Genomic DNA, 21,262 nt, shown 5'->3' on the forward strand with positions numbered 1-21,262 from the left:
GATCTTGTAAGTCTTGGCAGGAAATTTAACTGTAGAACAGGAAGGAGCGAGCTTCACAAGCACACACGTGCTCTGTATCTTCGTACATTGTGTTGTTGGTGTACAACCTTATAGTTTGAGATAAAAGCAAGTAAGAATACGAATTATTATACCCAACACTTTTTGGGAAAAAAAAAAATTGATGGGATATTGTAATCGGCTCTCTTTCTGACTCTGTTTGTCTGTCAATCAATCACGCCATCTCCTAAACTGTTGGTTGCCATACTGGAGGCGAGCTTCTCTTGGGGGAGTGTGAGGCAGGTACAGGTAAGGCGGGTACAGGGAAGGCGTGAGGCCCTGTGAAAAACCTATTCTGATGTCGAATTCAGCTTAAATATTCAAAAAATGATCATCTAAGCTAGATATTTATACGAACACAAACGTTCTCCACTTTGCGATACCCCCACGACCTTCAAATATCACGCCAGCTCTGTGCGTGCTGATGCCTGTGAATAACACCGCAACTACACCGGCAGCGTAGTGTCCGACTGTGCTTTACTGTGTCTGAAATAAAATTTATTTCAACTAGTGAGATACCCATGCTGCGCACGGGTGGGAGGCCAGAAGCAAACGGGCAATGCAGATATGGCGAATGCTAAAGCATGAATCCAATAAATTCCACGTACCTGTAGCATCCTCAGTCGCATGTCAGACATGGACAGCAAGTTCGTGAAGGACTTCCATGAAAAACGTACCTGTTCGCAAACAAACGGGTACGTTCACGTATAGGAACATCGATCATGGGTCCGTGGCGAATCTGCGTATGGCGATCCGCGAAGTTCACGTTGAGAAAGTAGAAACCATCACGGCATGTCGTCATTTACTTGAACTCAATATCTCTTTTTTCATTCCAAACAACATAACTCCAATCACAAATTAATTACAAAATAAACTTTTAACAACATTGTTAATGTTTCCTTCGTTGTAAAAACTACCAAGTCAACAGCTAAAAGGATTTTGAGCCGATAGGTGTTACGGCCTTGGCAAGATCGATGGAGACAGCAATCTGTTAGCGTATACACCGCCCAAATAGCTATGTGGAATTCTCTCATGTAGAGATGAAACTCACGTCGTTTGAACTTTGGCCGAGGTCATTATTTACTTTTAATGATGTTTATATACGAATCCAAAAGAAGATAATTGGTTTTGGGTCGTCCTTTCCGCATATCTCGTGGGATTGTGAGTTGGAGAGACGACCGTGATGGCGGGGAGGGGGTTGGCATTCTCTCAAGCAGGGATTCAACCCATGTCCTTATAAAACGTCTTTGTCCGAGGTCACCGAGTCCGATCGGTGCAGTTGGAGGCCAAAGGCCAAAGCTAGAGGCCAAAGCTGAAACTGGAAAAACAATAAACCCTATTTTACTCCAGGAGATCCCAGGATTACCCACCCAAAATATCGTTGCGATCGGTTCAGCCGTTTTTGCGGTACCTTCGAACGAACAGACAGACAGACGGACGGACATTTGGTGAATTATAGTAAGATGAAAAATGGGGGGCGAGATGGAGTGTGAGGATTTGTTGAAAACCAAAAGGGGGGCGTCATGCCAAAACGTTTGGGAACCACTGTCCCAAACAGTTGTGAATAAATTCATCAAACTTGATAGTTATGATCACCACATGGCAAGAAGGTGCAAAAGACCGACTCCGAAAACCGACTCTCCGAAAAGACCTACTGGACAACCCTCCCATCTACTTTCTCAACAATCCTCTCCAAGAAGTTCTGTCGCTCAAGCTTTTGGGTCTCACTATCTGCCATGATCTTTCCTGGGAAAACCAGATTTACAAGCTCGCTTCCAAAGCCAGTCGCCGACTGGGCATCTTCCGTCGTGCGAAGTCCTTCCTTGGCACACCTGAGCTCCTCACCACATAGAAGGCTTTCATCCGCAGCTCAATGGAATACTGTTCTCCCCTCTGGGCCGGTTCTCCTGCCTCACACCTAGCTCGGCTTCACGGTGTTGAAACCAAAGATTTCAGAATCATTGGAATCTCCCGTGATGAAGCTAACTCCGAGGGCCTTTCACTCACTCACTCACCGCAGGCAGGTTGGTGGTCTTTCTGTCCTCTACTGACTCCTCTCCGGCCTTGCTCCCCCAGCTCTCTGTGCTCTGTCCCCCAAACATTCCTACACGTCGCACAAGATCTGCCAGCAACCCTCTTATGGTTAAACTTCCAAAATCTAGGCTCTCTGCTCAACTTCACTCTTTCATTCCTCTTTTCTCCTGCCTCTGGAACAAACTCCCCCACTCCCTTCAATCCCACTCCTCCCTCCAGGTCTTTAAAACAGCTGTTCACCACCATCTCTTATCTTCCCCCATCCAAAACCTTGATCTTTTCTACCCCCGCTAATTCACCCCAGATCCACCTTTTTTGAAATTCCAACTTCTTTCCTGGAAGTCCTTGCAGTGTCCATATGTTTTATACCTCTCCCACCTCCTCCCAGGCCCTCTCCCTCCCACAGATCTCTCGATGTCCCTGCTCCCAAATGTGTTTGTGTCCTTCCCCCTCTCTCCCAATCTTGTCTACCGCTCCCCTTATTATATGTTTTATGAGCCGGTTTGACTTTTTGTGTGATTAATGTTAGCTCTTTCATGAGCCTCAATCTTGTATACAAAAAAAAAAGAAGAAAAAATAGCAGTATTGCTTTTGGTCCCACTCCCTGGGCTGGGTTCAAAAGGTCAAATGCTATTATGGGCACATTTAAAAACGTGTTTTCATTAAACTTTATATATGCAATCCACATTGAGGAACACTTTTTAAAAGGTCATGGTTTTTTGGGGTCAAGAAGAGAAGAAAAAATTTAAACTCAAAATTCGATATTGCATCATTCCTTGTGGAACTTTTTGCCATCATTCAACTTTGTTTTAGGTGGAGATTTGCGATGGCATGCCATAGTTGGTTTATCGACATTGTGTTTAAAAAATAAAAGTTTGAACAGTTTGAGGAAAAACCAGTGGAAAGAGTGATTCTTATTTTTTGTTTTAGCATTGGCTGTGGTTGATAAAATGGCAAGGGGAAAGTTGACCCTGAGTGCCATGATTTTCAGACAGAAGTCACAATGATTGGTTACATTACTTATCTGCACACATGCCACTCAAATTACTAATAATTCACTAAGCATGTCTGTCCAATACCAAGTTTAACAATAGCTCTTTCGGCCTTTGGACAATGACACGTTCCCCACTTCGGGTCTGGACTAGAGAGTAGACGGACCAGAATCCCGATTATCAAGGTGCAGCTTGGATTAGGTGGGTGGTACCTGGAATGGGGTGAAGATGACCAAGTGTGTGGTTCCCCACGATGACAGTCATAACCACAGGCGTCTAACCCAATCACGTGACATTTCGACCTGATCTTTAACCAAGGTCGCATGACATTTCTCAAGACATCCTGGGGGAGAAATTTAGTCTTTCTTCAAATTATAATTTTTGTGGGTGAAGTGGAGGAGGGTGGGTTTTCTCAAAACCGGTTCTGTTTCATGTTTGTACATACACTTGATTATGTTTTTTCTCTCTCTCAAATCCTGACAGATGGACGGTCATACTGCATGGGAGACGTCAACAGAGACTGCTGGTTAGTGAATAATTTATTGATGTTTTGTCAAGCTGTTTTTCTGGACTCTGTAATCGTAATGGCCTTCAAAAGCATGTACGTACAAAATGTTTGTTTTGTACAAATGTTTTGTACAAAACAAAATTTTTGTACAAAATTGTTTTGTTTTGTACAAATGTTTTGTTTGTACGTTGTTTGTACAAAATGTACAAATGTTTGTACAAAATGTTTTGTACAAAATACAAAATGTTTTGTACGTACAAATACGTACGTACAAAATACGTACAATGTGATAGTTTATCGTTTTGGAGCATGTTGCTTTTTTTTCTGTTTACCATTCTGCTGCTTTTTCTTTTCCTTGTCACGCTAAGGTACTTGTTCAAGGTGGAGCGACTGGGTACCATCGGTTCGCCCTTCCTTGATCCGAGCTGCCCTGGCTTAACTGTAGAACCAGATCAAACTCTGGAGGTCTTGATGTCCAATCTTGAACCTGAGGCAATGCAACCTTTCTTTCAAAGCGATGGAATAACTGCACAGGATGTAACAAAGGTAATTATTTTCTTGAAAAAAAAAAACGTTATTCTTCCTCCTGTCTTTGACAACCAACATTTTGATGTGATTGAAGAAGGCTGACTCGTTTGGTCACGAGAGCTTGTAAGCACAATGACCCGATCACCCTGAATTGTACAAATCTGAAAATCTTTTGTTGGATGAGATTACATTTTTTGAATTTTTTGCAAATGATTCTTGCATGCACCATCCCAAATGCGGTCTCACAGAAACCTGAAATTATTTGCACATCTTCATCTGGATTTAATTTAATAATGGCAAAATTGTTCCTCATTTCAAAATTCATGTTATTACCCCCACATAATTATCCCCACATAACATGTTATTATCCCAGTGTGTACCCTGGATAAGAATAGGTACGCCGTATCCCTGCGTGTCGTAAGAGGCGACTAAGAGGGTTGGCGCCAGGAAGGGCATCCGGCCATAAAAACATTGCCTCAAAAAGAGAACCATGACAACTACAACTACATGTGGGCAGGGTACAGCCCGAAGTGGAGATCGGTTTCTGAGGTTTGGGACATGGAATGTAGGGACAATGACAGGGAGATCAGGAGAAGTGGTGGAAGTATTGGTCAGAAGAAGAGTGGACATATGTTGTGTGCAAGAGAAGAGATGGAAGGGAAGTGGTGTGAGAATGGTGAAGGGTAGGCAGGGACAGAAATACAAGTTTGTGTGGCAAGGGTGCCTGGAGGGCGTGAATGGTGTTGGTGTCCTGTTTTCTGAGGAGTTTGTAGACAGTGTGGTGAGTGTGACTAGAGTGAGTGATAGGTTGATGATGGTGAAAATGATGATTGGAAAGCTCTTGGTGAACGTCATCTCGGGATATGCTCCGCAGGTTGGTCGAAGCGATGAAGAGAAGGACAAGTTCTGGTGTGCGATAGAGAAGCTGATGGAAAACGTGAAAGATGAGGAAGTTGTTGTGGTAGGAGGAGACCTAAATGGACATGTGGGAAGGAGTATGGACGGTTTTGACGGAGTTCATGGGGGTTACGGATATGGTGTGAGAAATGGAGAAGGTGAAAGGATTTTTGAGTTTGCTGATGGAGCTGATTTGTTGATTTGTAATACTCAGTTCCAGAAAGAGGATAATAAGCTTGTTACATACACGTCAGGTGGGTCGACGACAACCGTTGGCTACCTGATGGTGCGTAGGCGAGATAGGGGGCACCTCCGGGACACAAAGGTGATCCTGGGGGAGGAGGCTGTTTCACAGCACCACTTGGTTGTCTGCGACGTAAGGGTGAAAGGTGTGAGGAGAGCTCGGCGGGTGAAGTACCAACCGAGAATGAAGGTGTGGAGATTGAAAGAGGTGACAGTAAGGGAGGCATTAAAAGAGAGGCTGAGTAGGGTCGAGGATGATGTGGTTGAGCTTGAAAGTGGTTGGATGTCAATGAAAGCTAGTCTGTTGGGAGCCGTTGGTGAGGTATGTGGATGGACAAAAGGACCACCGAGGCACTCGGAAACATGGTGGTGGGATGATGAAGTTGGAAAGAGGATTGACGAGAAGAGGAAGAAGTTCAAGGAGTGGCAGAAGGTGAAGGGTACGGGAGCAGAAACAGCAGAGCATGAAAGTTATAAGGCAGCCAGGAAGGCTGCAAAGAAAGAGGTAGCAAAGGCGCAGGAGGCATGTAGGAAAATGTTCGGAGAACGCTTGGATTCGGAAGAGGGTCAGAAAGCAGTATTCAGGATTGCAAAGCAGATAGCGAAAGAGAGGTGTGATGTGATGGGGGTGAGTTGCTTGAAGGATGAAGTGGGACAAATCGTTGTGGACCCAGATGGAATTAAAGGAAGATGGAAAAGATATATGGAAATGCTGTTGAATACAGAGAATGAATGGGATGGCAACATAGAGAGTAACCCAGTTTTAGGACCGGCAGAGAAGATAACTGAGAAGGAAGTTGAGGTAGCGATAAAAGCAATGAAGGGTAGAAAAGCGGGAGGGCTGACGGGAGTTGTGGGAGATATGTTGAAGGCAGCAGGAAGTTGGGGTGTGAAGAGAATGACAGAGATCTGTAATCTGGTGGTGAAAGAAAGCCACATTCCAGTGGATTGGGAACTGAGTACCCTCGTCCCTCTATACAAGGGGAAAGGTGACCCTCTGGAGTGTGGCTCGTACCGAGCGATAAAGTTATTGGAGCATGGAATGAAGGTATTGGAAAGGGTGTTGGAGAGGAGGATAAGGAAGAAAGTGAAGATCGACGAAATGCAGTTTGGATTCATGCCAGGAAGAGGAACGACAGACGCGCTTTTCATTGTGAGGCAGTTGCAGGAGAAGTACATGGAGAAGAGGAAGAAGTTGTTTCTTGGGTTTGTTGATCTGGAGAAAGCATTCGATCGGGTTCCACGCAAAGTATTGATATGGGCATTGAGGAAGTTAGGAGTGGAGGAATGGTTGATCAGAGTAGTGATGGCAATGTACAAAAGAGCGCGCACAGCTGTAAGGACGAAGGACGGGAACAGTGGTGAGTTTGAGGTGAAGGTGGGAGTGCATCAGGGGTCGGTACTAAGTCCACTACTATTTGTAGCTGTGATGGAGGTGCTGGCTCAGAACGTAAAGGAGGGTTTACCGTGGGAGTTGTTGTATGCAGATGATCTGGTGTTGATTGCGGAAAGTATGGATGGACTGAAGGAAAAGATGAACACGTGGAAGGAATGTATGGAGACAAAAGGTCTGAAGGTGAATATCGGAAAGACGAAGGTGATGGCAAGTGGTAAAGCATGTGGTGAGGTGGAAAGAACTGGGAAGTGGCCCTGTGCTGTGTGTAGGAAGGGTGTCGGAGTGAACTCCATTCAGTGTACAATGTGCGCTGAGTGGGTTCATCAAAAATGTCGTGGTCTGAGAGGGTCATTAACCAGTGTGGCAGCTACATTCAAATGTAAGGTGTGCACAGAGGGAGCTGCAGATGGAGGAAATGTTGAGTTGGATCTTGGAGACGGCGTGAAGCTGGAAGGTGTGAAAACATTTTGCTACCTCGGAGACATGCTGAATGGAGAAGGTGGATCAGACTCGGCAACGGTTGCTCGAGTGAGATGTGCATGGAAGAAGTTTCGGGAATTGAGTGGCGTGCTGATGATGAGGGGAGTGTCGTTGAAGCTGAAGGGAAAGGTGTATGCTGCATGTGTGAGAAGTGTTATGATTTATGGGAGCGAGACATGGGTAATGAACGTAGAGCAGCAACGAAGGTTGGAAAGGGTGGAAATGCGAATGGTTCGACGGATGTGCGGAGTATCGTTGAGAGAGAGGAAGACAAATGATGAATTGCGAAAGATGATGGGAATAGAGCCTGTGATTGATGCTGTGAAGAGGAACAGGTTGAGATGGTTTGGTCATGTGTTGAGGAAGGATGAAAGTGACTGGTTGAGAAGAGTGATGGAAATGAATGTAGAAGGAAGTAGAAGACGGGGAAGACCGAGAAAGACTTGGCTAAAGATGGTGGAAGAAGAAATGCGGGCAAGGGGGTTAACAAGGAGAGATGCAGAAAATAGGGCAAAATGGAGAAGATTGTCATGGGGACCGCAAGGCTAACCCCCGCTCTAGCAGGGAAAATGGCCTTTAAAATGCATGTTGTTGTTGTATCCCCACACTTATCCCCAAAATTATCTGCTTCTTTTTCACCGAGTTTATCAATTTACAAAATTATTTCTAATATATATCCATATATTATGGATATGGTTGTTGTTGTATCCCCCCCCAAAAATGGGGGGGGGATACATTGTAATCTGCTCTGTCTCTCTGTGTCTGTACGTCCGTCCGTCACGCTATTATTATTATTTTTTTAACGGTTAACCAGAAATTTACCAAACTTGGTAGTTATGATCACCACATGGTATGAAGATGCAAGAGTTCTATCACTTTTGGCCATGCCCCCTGGGGTGGGGTCAAAAGGTCAAAAACCTCAAAAAATTACGGGCACATTTTTAAATGAAACTTTGAATATGCAATCAACACCGTCGAAGGTCATGGGTCTTGCAGCAGGACAATGACCCCAACCAAACTTCAAAATGCACACAGGAATTGTTCAAGTCAAAATGTTGGACTGTTCTGAAGTGGCCAGCAATGAGTCCAGATCGAAATCCCATTGAACACCTGTGGGGAGATCTCAAAACAGCAGTTGGAAGAAGGTATCCTTCAAATCTGGGATAACTGGAGCAGTTTGCACAAGAAGAGTGGGTCAAACTGCCAATAGAGAGATGTAGGAAGCTCATTCATGGCTACAGGAAGCGCTTGACTGTAGTTATTTTGTCCAAAGTCTGTGTTGCCAAATATTAAGTCTGGGGTGTCAATAATTTTGTCAATGCCATTTCTTTTTATTTTCTGATTTAAAAGGATTTATTAAGTTCTGAATCAAAAACAAAGATTCTGTAATATTAACAGTGAAATAAAGAATTGTGGAGACCAAATACTTTTGTCACTTCGGGCACATTTCAAACACTTCAAACATTCGGGAGACCAAATACACTCCTCCCCCCTCCTCCCCCTCCCCCACCCTCCCATTTCGAACATACCGTCTCCTCCACTTTGAACATACCGTCTCCTCCACTTTGAACATACCGTCTCCTCCACTCCCCTGATTGCTCCCGTACTCGGTCTGTTATCCCACCACTTTGCACTCATCCTCTCCCCTCTCTCCCCCCACTTCACTCTTGCTCTCTCCCCTCACCTACTTCACTCTCGCCCTCTCCCCTCCATACCCTTCTTCGCCTCCCCACTCTCCCCCACCACTGCTTCACTCAAGCCTCCTTCTCCCCACCTCCCGCTTCGTTCTCGTCCACCGCCGTTCATTTACACGCTCGCATCCCCCCTCCCCCCCATACCATTCTTTCCTCCATCCTTTCTCCTTCCATCCCCAGCTTCACCCTGCCCTCTTAACCCACCACCCTGTTTCACTTTCACCCTTTTCCATCACCCAGCCTTGCTCCCCCCTCCCCCCTCCCTCTGGCACCTCAAACTCGTCCTCTTCAGGTACTGCGGGGAGATAGGGAAATGGCATCATGCAATGCTAACATTGCAGGCAATACTTTAAATGCTTTCTGTCAAACAACCTCAAAAGGGAATAGTCGTGCTACGGTTAGTAAGATGGAACAGGCATGAACGACCTTCATGTTGTCAAACCTCCATTATGTTGTGAAAAGTCTGATTGGGCCATCAGACAAGTGAAGTTCATCAAGCCTTGCATTCGATGGAATTCCATGGAAAAGCAACTGCACGTGAGCCTTCAATCATTGTGGTGAATGTATTGGCTCACATGGAATGGTACCATCAATAACAATATATCGGCCTCAAAATGTGTATTATATATGTGCTTTGGATCGATATTTATCAATGCACTTTGGCAGCCACTCATGGTGGACTGAATTTCACTTTTCGGCTTATAGTGTCCAGCCTTCGATTAAGTAGGAGTACTGGAAGGGACCATGAGATTTTAAATACCTGTACCTTTACTACTTTACTTTACTACCTTTACCTTTACTACTTTCCTGGAGTTATGGTATCACATCAGGACATGGTGATGTTTATTGCTTTGTTAATGTTATCTTGTGTGCTCTGCAGAAAACTGGTATTGCCAACCTGCTACCAGGGTCCTCCATCGATGCTGTTTTATTTTCTCCGTGTGGCTACAGTCTTAATGGACTCACCTCCCAGGTAACACGTCGTGCTGTATTGGGGCACAAGGAATGGGACACCTGCTGGCGCTCATGCATGCCTGCGCACATTTCATGGACCATCCCCATTCGTTGCATTGAATTGCTTTCTTCCTGTTGACCTCACCCTCAGGGTTATTATTGGACCATTCATGTGACACCAGAAGCGAAGTTTTCTTATGCCAGTTTTGAAACGAACCTGGAGCTTTGTCCAAGGGGAGTCGAAAGCTCTCTTGCAGATGATGCAGAGGAAAAGGTTACTCTGGAAGGTTTATTAAACCAGCTTCTACAGATCTTCCGTCCACAAAAGCTGATTACAACGCTGTTTGCTAACTCGGTGAGTATTCATTTTTTCTTACTTTCTTACTATGTACTTTTCTTAGTACTTTACTTTTCTTACTACGTTTTTCTTTGACAAGCATCTTGTTGTTGTTGTTGTTCGGCAGCATTGTGTTTGCTTCTTCTGTTGGGGATTACCTGCCTTGTTGGGTGGCATGAGGAATAGATCTGTGTAATATAAAAGCTAAATCTTGAACGGTTTTTGAAACGTCACGTGCACAAGCCAAGTTACCGAGATAGTTGCAATGGCAACGTAATTCAGCCAATCACAGCCGTCATATAATCGGATTGACATAATGTCGAGGAATAGATATATGTGATATAAAAGCTAAATGTTCAAAGGTTCTTGAAATATGGCGTACATAAACAGATGATTGGTCAGTCAGGCAGAGCTCCTTTTAATGGCACCCATCTCCGACCTAGTTGGAGGGGCGAGGGACAGTATAATAATAATAATAATAATAATGCATTTATTTTATATAGCGCTTTTCAGGAAGCCCAAAGACGCTTTGACAGAGTGCAAAACATAACGCATAGCAAAACATAAAGACAATTGCAAAAAAAGAAGAATCAATAGGGAAATATTCAAAGCACAAAGGAGGGAGAAGGAGAGGAGATAGTCAGGGGTTAGATGCTGTGGGTTAAATGTTGAATGCAGTGTTGAACAGGTGGGTCTTGAGTGATGTTTTGAATGTGGTGAGTGAGGAGGAGTCTCTGATGGTGTGAGGTAGCGAGTTCCAGAGGGTGGGAGCAGCGATGGAGAAGGCCCTGTCCCCCCAGGATCTAAATTTGGTCCGGATGGGGGGGGTCAGGAGGTTGGTACCAGCAGAGCGGAGGTTGCGGGTGGGAGTGTGTCTGGAGAGGAGGTCAGCCAGGTAGGATGGGGCCAGGTTATGGAGGGCTTTGTAGGTCAAGAGGAGGATTTTGTACTGGATTCTCTGGGAGATGGGGAGCCAGTGAAGCTTGTAAAGGACGGGGGTGATGTGGTCACGGGTCCGGGAATGGGTGAGTAGACGGGCAGCGGAGTTCTGAATGTATTGGAGTTTATTGGTGATTGTTGAGGGTGAACCATAAAGGAGGCTATTGCAGTAGTCCAGACGGGAAGTGATGAAGGCGTGGATGAGGGTTTCTGCAGCCACAGAGGAGAGGGATGGACGGAGACGGGCGATGTTTTTCAGGTGGAAGAAGGCTGTCTTTGTGATCTGTTTAGTGTATTTGTCGAAGGAGAGGGTTTGGTCAAAGATGATGCCAAGATTCCGGATGTGAGGGGAGGTGGACACTGGGAAACCGTCGATGTTGAGGGCAAAGTTATGGGTGGACTTGGTGAGCGTTTTTGGGCCAATGATGATTATTTCAGATTTATCACAGTTAAGTTTGAGGAAGTTGATTTGAAGCCAGGATTTTATTTCAGTGATGCAGTTTGTCAGGATAGAGTGGGTGGCGGTGGAGATGGACTTGGTGGAGATGAAAAGCTGGATGTCATCGGCGAAGCAGTGGAATTGGAGACCATGACGGCGGATTAAGTGACCGAGGGGGGACAGGTAAAGGATAAAGAGGAGGGGGCCAAGAACTGAACCTTGGGGGACACCTTGGGGGAGGGGAGCAGTGGGGGATTTGCAGTTATTGATGGAGATGAACTGACGTCTGTCAGAGAGGTATGATTTAATCCAAGAGAGGGCAGTGCCGGTAATGTTAAAGGTGGTTTCAAGTCGGGTGAGGAGGATGGTGTGATCGATGGTGTCAAAGGCAGCGCTGAGGTCGAGGAGGATGAGAATGTTGAGGTTGCCAGCATCAGAGGAGAGGAGAAGGTCGTTGGTGATTTTGAGGAGAGCAGTTTCAGTACTGTGGTTGGACCGGAATCCGGATTGGAATGTTTCATACAGGTTATTGGCAGAGAGGTGATGCTTGAGTTGAGTGGCTACAGCGCGTTCCAAAACCTTTGACAGAAAGGGTAGGTTGGAGATGGGTCTGAAGTTATTTAGGGTGTCAGGGTTTAGTCCAGGTTTTTTCAGAATGGGGGTAACAGCAGCAATTTTGAGGGATGGTGGGACGATGCCTGTAGACAGGGAGGAGTTTATTGTTGCAATGATAAGTGGAGAAAGAGCAGGAAGGGAGGCCTTGACAAAGCTGGAGGGGATGGGGTCAAGAGTGCAGGTGGCAGTTTTCATTCCGATGAGGAGTTCAGAGAGGTCAGTAGGGGAGACTGGGGAGAATTGAGACAGGGGATGGCAGGATAAGGGGGGGCAGGTGGTTTGAGGGGGAGCGGGTGCGGCGGTGGTCAAGCTGTTGTAGATGTTTTCAATTTTGCGTTGGAAGAATGAAAGGAAGGAGATGCAGTTGTCTATTGTGAATGACTGGGTGGTGGTGTTCAGGGGGCTGAGGAGTTTGTTTATTGTAGAGAAGAGTGCTTTTGGGTTTCCGGAGCCAGAGTGGATAATTTGAGAGTAGTAGGCGGAGCGGGCGCGGGAGAGGGCATCTTTATAGTGTTGTATGTGGTCCTTGTAGGCCTGGGAGTGAACTGTGAGACCTGTTTTATTGCGGAGTCTTTCAAGTTGGCGAGCACGAGTTTTCATTAGGCGGAGCTCAGGGGTAAACCAGGGAGCAGAATGGGTGAAAGAAACTGTTTTGGTTTTTATAGGCGCAATTTGGTCAAGGCAGGAAGAGAGAGTGTGGTTGTAGTAGTCAGTGAGGTCAGAAGGGGTGTGGAGGTCAACGAAGGGAGAAGTGGACATTTTTTCAGAGAGGGTCGATGAGAATGAGGCAGGTGAAAAAGCGTTTAGCTTACGGAAGTTGATAGTGCGATAATGCCTTGGTGCTGGGGTGGGGATGTTGATGGTCAGAGTGATGGCTAGGTGGTCAGAGAGAGTGAGGTCGGAGCCAGAGAGATGGTGCAAAATTAGTCCAGTAGAGCAGACAAGGTCCAAAATGTGACCACGGTTATGGGTAGGAAAGTTGACATGTTGAGTGAGGTTAAAGCAGGTGAGTAAATCAGTGAAGTCAGTGGTTAGCGTGGAGTCAGTGGAGTCCATGTGGATATTGAAATCACCAAGGAGGAGGATTGAGGGGGAGAGGGAACATAGCTGGGTCAGAAAGTAGGAGAAGTCAGACAGGAATGATGGGTGTGGTTTGGGAGGGCGGTAGACAACAGCCATGACTGACTGTGTGTGACCAGAGAGTTTAAAAGCCAGGTGTTCAAATGATGGAGCAGATGAGATGGAGATGAGGTTGGTCTTGATGTCTTGTCGGTGAATAACGGCAATTCCACCACCTCGGCCCTCCGAGCGTGGTTTATTGATGTAAGAATATCCATTGGGTGTGGTGAGGTTGAGCGTGTAGTAGTCCAGTGGTTGTTGCCAGGTCTCAGTGAGACAGAGAAAGTCCAGTTTATTTTCCAGGATGTAGTCGTACAGGATGAGGCATTTGTTGTTGAGGGACCGGGTATTGAACAGGGTGAGCTTGATGTTGTTTTGTACGGCGGGTATGAATCCAGGTGATTTGGCCAGGGTTCGCAGACAGGAGGTGCGATTTTGTGCGTTGTTGTGACCAGGTGTGTTGGGACGATGAGTGGGAGTGCGCTGAGCCGACCAGAGGATGGGGATGGAGTGACCTGATTGTAAATAAACAAACTTACGACCGGAGCCACGGTGAATGTACCTGGGTCGACGCAGGAGTCCATTCGATCTGATTGCAGAGATGCATGATGGGGTGGAGCGGGTTTTAAGCAGGAGAAGCCTTGCGGCAGAGTACCGCAGAGCCATGCCAGCAGGAGCGAAGGCAAAGCGAGCACGCGGCCAAGGGTGAGGAGGCGAAACAATCGACACAACCAACGGGAGTGGGCCCGAGGAAACAGCGATGGAGCCGAGCAGGTGAAGCCCGGAGCAGCAGAGCAGAGCCGGGACCGCGCAGAGGAAGACTCAATGGCCATAAATCCGCCACGACCACCAGGAAAGCAAGACACGGACAATGGTCCAGTCAGAGAAGCGGCGAGCAAACGACGCCAGCGTCCTCTCACGACCGGACCGGAAAACGGAAGTCGGATAATGGAGCAAGTGTGTGTGTGTGTGTGTGTGTGTGTGTGTGTGTGTGTGTGTGTGTGTGTGTGTGTGTGTGTGTGTGTGTGTGTGTGTGTGTGTGTAATTGGATGTGTGTGTGTGATTGGATGTGTGTGTGTGATTGGATGTGTTTGTGTGATTGGGTGTGTGTGTGTGTGTGTGTGTGTGTGTGTGTGTGTGTGTGATTGGATGTGTGTGTGTGTGTGTGTGTGTGTGATTGAATGTGTGTGTGTGTGTGTGTGTGTGTGTGTGTGTGTGTGTGTGTGTGTGTGTGTGTGTGTGTGTGTGTGTGTGTGTGTGTGTGTGTGTGTGATTGGATGTGTGTGTGTGATTGGATGTGTGTGTGTGATTGGATGTGTGTGTGTGATTGGATGTGTGTGTGTGATTGGATGTGTGTGTGTGATTGGATGTGTGTGTGTGATTGGATGTGTGTGTGTGATTGGATGTGTTTGTGTGATTGGTGTGTGTGTGTGATTGGATGTGTTTGTGTGTGTGTGTGTGTGTGTGTGTGTGTGTGTGTGTGTGTGTGTGTGTGATTGGATGTGTGTGTGTGTGTGATTGGATGTGTGTGTGTGTGTGATTGGATGTGTGTGTGTGATTGGATGTGTGTGTGTGATTGGATGTGTGTGTGTGATTGGATGTGTGTGTGTGATTGGATGTGTGTGTGTGATTGGATGTGTGTGTGTGATTGGATGTGTGTGTGTGATTGGATGTGTTTGTGTGATTGGGTGTGTGTGTGTGTGTGTGATTGGATGTGTGTGTGTGTGTGTGTGTGTGTGTGTGATTGGATGTGTGTGTGATTGGATGTATGTGTGAGTGTGTGTGTGTGTGTATGTATTTCTTTCTTTCTGCTCTATACCCATTGGTTCAACAGCAGACCTGATGCCATCCACAATTTTAACCTGAAAAAAAATGGTACATCCTCTATTTTGCTAAGCCTAAGACATTTTCATAGCTGTCATATTCACAGTCGCCATTCCCCCTTAAACGTTTTCCCTTCAGTGTAAAATGACCACATCAACTGTTCAAAGCATCATCACATATCGAAAGGTTGGAGTCCACAGGCGTCATTGGCCTTGTGAAGGTGACAGCATGTGTTGGCGTCAGGCTTCAGGCCTCTGGTGTCAGTCTATGGGCCAGTGCAATTGCAATTCTCCGAGCTATATAACCACAATGCACAGAAGCAGTACGCATGTTTTTGCTTCATGTACGTAACCCAGGTTATTTTATATTATTTTATTTTCGGGAGAGATCGAGGCAGCGGACTTTTGCCTATACACCGTCCAAATGAAGAGATGTGTCAGAAGAACGTGTTTCACACTTGGAACAAGATCACCCGTAGGGCATGTAATCTGCCAGTAATAACAACAATAACAATAACAACAATACTACTACGAGTTCCCTTGCAATGAATTTCGATGCAGGAGGAGGCCAGTAGGCCCATCAAAGCCTGCACTATTATTACCAACCCATTGTTGTTTGTCCGTGCTCTATCGTTTTTGTAAATGTTCAATGTCGAGGAAGAAAGCAGCACGTACCATTTTTTAAAGTCTTTGGTATGACCCATCCGGCGTTTTTTTTTTTTTTTTTTTTTTTTTTTTTTTTTTGTATACAAGATCGAGGCTCGTGAAAGAGCGAACATTAATCACACAGAAAGACAAACAGACACACAAAACAAATAACATCGGGAGCGGTAGACAAGATGGGGAGAGAGGGGGAAGGACACAAACACAACATTTGAGAGCAGGGACCGAGAGACATGGAGACATCGAGAGAACTGTGGGAGGGAGAGGGCTTTGGGGGGGAGGCATGGGAAGGGGGGGGGGGGGGTGGGAGAGGTATAAAACATATGGACACAGCCAAGACTTCCAGGAAAGAAGTTGGAATTTCAAACAAGGTGGATCTGGGGTGAATTAGTGGGGGTAGAAAAGATCAAGGTTTTGGATGGGGGAAGATAAGAGATGGTGGTGAACAGCTGTTTTGAAGACCTGTAGGGAGGAGTGTGATTGAAGTGAGTGTGGGAGTTTGTTCCAGAGGCGGGAGAAAAGAGGAATGAAAGAGTGAAGGTGAGCAGAGAGCCGAGATTTCGGCAGTTTAACCATCAGAGGGTGGCTGGCAGATCTTGTGCGACCTGTAGGAATATTTGGGGGACAGAGCACAGAGAGAGCTGGGGGAGCAAGGCCGGAGAGGAGTCGGTAGAAGACAGAAAGACCACCTACCTGCCTGCGGTGAGTGAGTGAAAGGCCCTCAGAGATAGCTTCATCGCGGGAGATTCCAATGATTCTGAAAGCTTTGGATTCAACAGCGTGAAGCCGAGCCAGGTGTGAGGCAGGAGCACCAGCCCATAGGGGAGAACAGTATTCCATTGAGCTGCGGATGAAAGCCTTGTATGTGGTGAGGAGCTCAGGTGTGCCTAGGAAGGACTTCGCACGACGGAGGATGCCCAGTCGGCGACTGGCTTTGGAGGCCAGCTTGGAAATGTGGTTTTCCCAAGAAAGATCATGGCAGATGGTGAGACCCAAAAGCTTGAGCGACAGAACTTCTTGGAGAGGATAGTTGAGAAAGTAGATGGGAGGGTTGTCCAGTCGATCTTTTCGGAGAGACATAGTAAGAGTGTGAGATTTGTCAGGATTGAAAGACATGTTCCACATGTTTGACCAGTCTGTGATTTTGTCCAGGTCTTCAGAGAGTGAGGAGGCTGCAGACTGCCGATCTGAGGGAAGAGGTATGGAGCGGCAGAGAGTGGAGTCATCAGCAAAGAGATACAGAGGATTTTCCAGAGAGTCGGAGAGATCATTGATAAAGACCAGAAAAAGCACAGGGCCCAGCACACTGCCTTGGGGAACTCCAGCCTGAACGGGAAGGGGAGATGAGAGAAATCCATTCAGGGCCACACGTTGACTACGACCAGAGAGGAAGTCCGCAAGCCATGCATGGAGATTTCCATGGATACCATAGGAGGAGAGTTTGGTGAGCAGAGCTGGGTGCCAGACCGTATCGAAGGCACGTGATATGTCAAGGGAGACAGCTCTGATTTCCTGTTTGGCATTGAGGACCTCCATCCATTGTTGAGACAGCAGAAGCAGCATGTCCAGAGTTGAGTGACCTGGTCTGAAACCAAATTGATGATCAGAGATCAAGCCATTGGAGAAGAGGAAAGATTTCATATCCGAAGCAATGATGGATTCCATGACTTTGCTGATAATTGGGAGCAGGCTGATTGGTCTGTAGTTGCAAGGATCTGTTTTTGCACCTTTTTTGTGTAAAGCGGTAATGTTTGCTGATTTCCAGGATGCTGGCAGATGACCTTGAGCAAAGGATAGGGTGAAAAGAACAGAGAGAGGGTGAGATAGAGCGGCAGAGCAGGATTTTAGGACCCGTGGGCTGATGCCATCTGGTCCAGTTGCAGAATCAGAGTCGAGGTTTGACAAAAACTCCTCCACCTTGTCAGGAGAGAAGGTCACAGAGTCCAGGAGCAGTTTGGTTCGACTGGGAAAGGTGGGAACAGAGAGAGATGGGTTTGGGACTAAGGATTTTGAGGCAAACACAGAGTTGAGGCATTCGGCTTTGTCACGTGCGATGTCAACTGTGTGGCCATTTGAGGTAAGGGAGGGGATGGAGGGGGAACAAACACCAGAAACGGATTTGACCAGACGCCACCAGGATTTGGAGGAAGGAGACAGGTTTGAGAGTTCATTCTTGAGTGAAGAGAGATAGTGCTTCCTGGCACTCCTGAGGGTAGACACACACTTGTTCCGAGCTTGGTGGAAGGAACTGAGATTTCCTTCAGTTGGATTAGCCTTCCAAGAGGCAAAGGCAAGTTGTTTCAGGGCAACTGCCTCACCACAAGATTCAGTGTACCATGGACGGGAGGAAGGGTAAGACAACTGAAGGCGAGATGGGATAAATCTGTGCATGAGAGAGATCAGTTTGCTTTGGAAGAATTCCCAGGAAGAATTGATGTCAGAGGCAGTGGAGATGGGAGACCAATCCAGACGATTGATGGCTGCTTGAAGACCGTCCCAGTCGGCCTGAGTGAAATGCCAGACTCGTCGACGCTGAGGAGGCTCTCTGAGAATGGCCAGAGAGATGTCCACTTTGACAAGCACATGATCAGAAGAACCGATTGGAGCAGAAGAAGAGCAGCAGACATTAGCAGGGAAGTTAGTCATAACCAAGTCTAGAAGAGTAGATACTCCATTGGCTGAGATCCGGGTCGGGAAATTGACAGATTGTGTCAATCCCAGTGAGTCACAGAAGTCCTTTGCTGAGGTGCTATGACTGGTGAGAGAGGAACCCACACCCAACCAGGTGGCATGATGACAATTGAAGTCACCACATATGAGGAAGAGAGAGTTGGGATGAGTGGATAGAAGTTGGTCCATGTTGTCAGACAGTGAAATGTAGATGGAGTCATCACTGTTTGGGGGACGGTACAGAACACATATGAACAAAAGGTGGGAGCGGAGAGGAAGCCGTAGCCAGAGGTACTCCTGGGGGTGAGGAGGAGAGAGGGCAGTGCAAGGAGAGTGAGGAAGAGAGTTTTTGATAAAGATAGCCACCCCACTACCAGGCCGAGGCTCAGGTCTATCATACCGGAGGAGGGAGTAACCAGGAAGAGATATTAAGGAATCAGAGACATCTTGAAGCCCATAGGGGAGGTAACGGAATACGGAATCGTCTCTGTTAAGCAGATCAAGTCTGGATTGTCAGAAGCAACCTGTATGGAGAGATCAGTCAGGTTTGAGCGAAGGCCCCGGATGTTTGAGGTCCATACCGTTAATGAAGAGAGAGGGGGAGCATCGGGTACAGGACAGGGGAGGGGAGGAGTAGGGTAAGATGAAGGATGAGAGGGGGAGGTAGGGAGAGCAGTTGTTAGTGTGTCAGCGATTGCAGAAGAGTTCCAAGAAAGGGAAGGATGAGGAGGATGAAAGGTTTGAAGGTGAAGGGGTGAGGCACAGAGAGGGGTTGTTTGAGGGGGGGCAGAGGAAAGAAGAAGGTTGGGGGGGTGGAGGTATGAGATAGAAGGGAGACGAAGTGGGGAGGAGGCAGCTTTGAGGAGGAGGGGGGAGGAGGGAGAATTGGAGAGGAATGGTATGGGGGGAGATTTGAATGGGAGGGGTTGGGGGGGAGTTTTGAAGGGGAGGAGTGAGGGGGGAGTTTAGGAGGGGAAGGGCAAGGGGGGAGTTCAGGAGTGGAAGGGGAAGGGGGGAGTTCAGGAGTGGAGGGGTAGGGGGGGAGTTTAAGAGTGGCGGGGCAAGGGGGGAGTTTAGGAGTGTAGGTGCAAGGGGAGGGATTTGGATGGGAGGGGCAAGAGGGGAGTTTAGAAAGTGGATGATTAATGAAAGACGAACATTGAAAACAAATTGGGTTTGTTGTGATTTTCAAGTTAGCAATCCGGTTCAGAATGATGGAGGAGGGATGGAATGAATGTGAATTTAGACCATGTAGTGAGGGAGACGTATAAGATATTGAATTTCTTTTTTTTGAGGTGGAATGAGTTGGAGAGGAAATCGAGAAAAGCCTTTTAAATAGGAAGAAAAACAGCGTGTTGTAAAATACCACTGAGTAAAACACTGAAGGGGAAAGGTTATACATATTTAAATAATATTTAAACAGAACCGTGAACAATCTTATGTGCACAAAAATACCAACGGGGGGAGAGCCGAGAGGGACCACCACGAGTCACGTGAAGGGCAAACGGTGGATGGCAAGGAGTTAATGGGGGCGGGGCGAACAGCACACCTGGACAGAAAATGCAGGATGAGTCAACAGTACACGTGGAGAAAGGAAAATAAATGTTTTTTTTTTTTTTTTTGTTTGTTTGGTTTTTGGGGGTGGGGGGGGGGGGGAGGTGGGGATTTAGAACGTTAGACAGAGTATTATGTTCGGGGTAGAAGGGAAAAAAACTAAGAGCCAAGCAAAACACGATTAAGATAACAAACACCGACGGGGGTACAACTACAAGGCCGCACACGAGGAGCAGAACACGATTAAATAATTACAAGTTACAGGAAATTCAAACCAAAAGTAACTATAATCAAAACAATAACGCATGGACGATAAAATAACGAGTTGAAATTTGACAATCTATCTGGGGAAATGGGGGAGAAACACGTCGTCGAAGAACGAACGAACGAACGAATAAGAATGAATAAACGAATGAGAACAGAGAAGGAAATGTTTTTTTTTTGGATTTTTTTGAGTTGTGATTTACACAAGGAAGAGGGCTATGGGGTGAAAAGATTGGGAAAACAGAGAACGAAAGTTATTGGATCACAAAAACACGGACCGCTGAGAGAAAAACAAAGCTTCAAGGTTGTACAGTGTTCACTGTACAACTACAAGGCCTCAAAACACGACCCGAATTAACACGATTTTCAATACAGGTATGAAAGATTTGCACCGAAAATCTTCGTCGGGAGACAATATATACACCATAAAATAAATAGTTATAACGAAAATACAAATGGGAACAATTACTTAACTTCGATTTCGATGGATAGCATGGAGAGCTGAGAATAAACGAACCCTCGCCAGCAAGACCGGAAACGGAAGTGGTTCGAACCGCCGACCTCGCAGATTCAGAGCGGACACTGACCATTACACCACCAGGTCTGGTTTAAATCCATTAATTAGTACATATATTAATTACGGATTGTAATTATGGACTCTGCTTTAACAGGAATGTCTATTCATACTTCCTACATCTTTGAGGTTTAATCGCATTTTACCAGACCTCTGCTACTTCCTGTGTCTTGGATGTTTTTTCTTGTTATTTATTTATTTATTTATTTATTTGTTTGTTTGTTTGTTTATTTATTTTATTTATTTATTTATTTGTTTTATATTTATTTTATATTTATTTATTTTATATTTATTTATTTTATATTTATTTATTTTATATTTATTTATTTTATATTTATTTGTTTTATATTTATTTATTTTATATTTATTTATTTATTTTATATTTATTTATTTATTTTATATTTATTTATTTATTTTATATTTATTTATTTATTTTATATTTATTTATTTATTTTATTTTATTTTTTTTTTTTTTTTTCATT

At 45.9% G+C, this 21,262-nt stretch overlaps 1 protein-coding gene across 3 annotated transcripts in view; it reads left to right on the top strand.

Moving 5' to 3' along the window:
- AMD1 (adenosylmethionine decarboxylase 1) overlaps positions 1-21,262 on the top strand; it is a 56,892-nt gene that overhangs the window by 32,686 nt on the left and 2,944 nt on the right. For all 3 annotated transcript variants that reach the window (XM_068118882.2, XM_078780858.1, XM_068118883.2), the window contains exons 5-8: positions 3,567-3,609; positions 3,960-4,137; positions 9,710-9,802; positions 9,935-10,138. In XM_068118882.2, coding sequence (XP_067974983.2) covers positions 3,567-3,609; positions 3,960-4,137; positions 9,710-9,802; positions 9,935-10,138 — 518 coding nt within the window. The remainder of the gene's footprint in view (positions 1-3,566; positions 3,610-3,959; positions 4,138-9,709; positions 9,803-9,934; positions 10,139-21,262) is intronic.

The sequence above is a fragment of the Myxine glutinosa genome, chromosome 6 (genome assembly GCF_964187855.1).
Source record: "Myxine glutinosa chromosome 6, kmMyxGlut1.1, whole genome shotgun sequence".
In the NCBI taxonomy this organism is placed as follows: Eukaryota; Metazoa; Chordata; class Myxini; order Myxiniformes; family Myxinidae; genus Myxine; species Myxine glutinosa.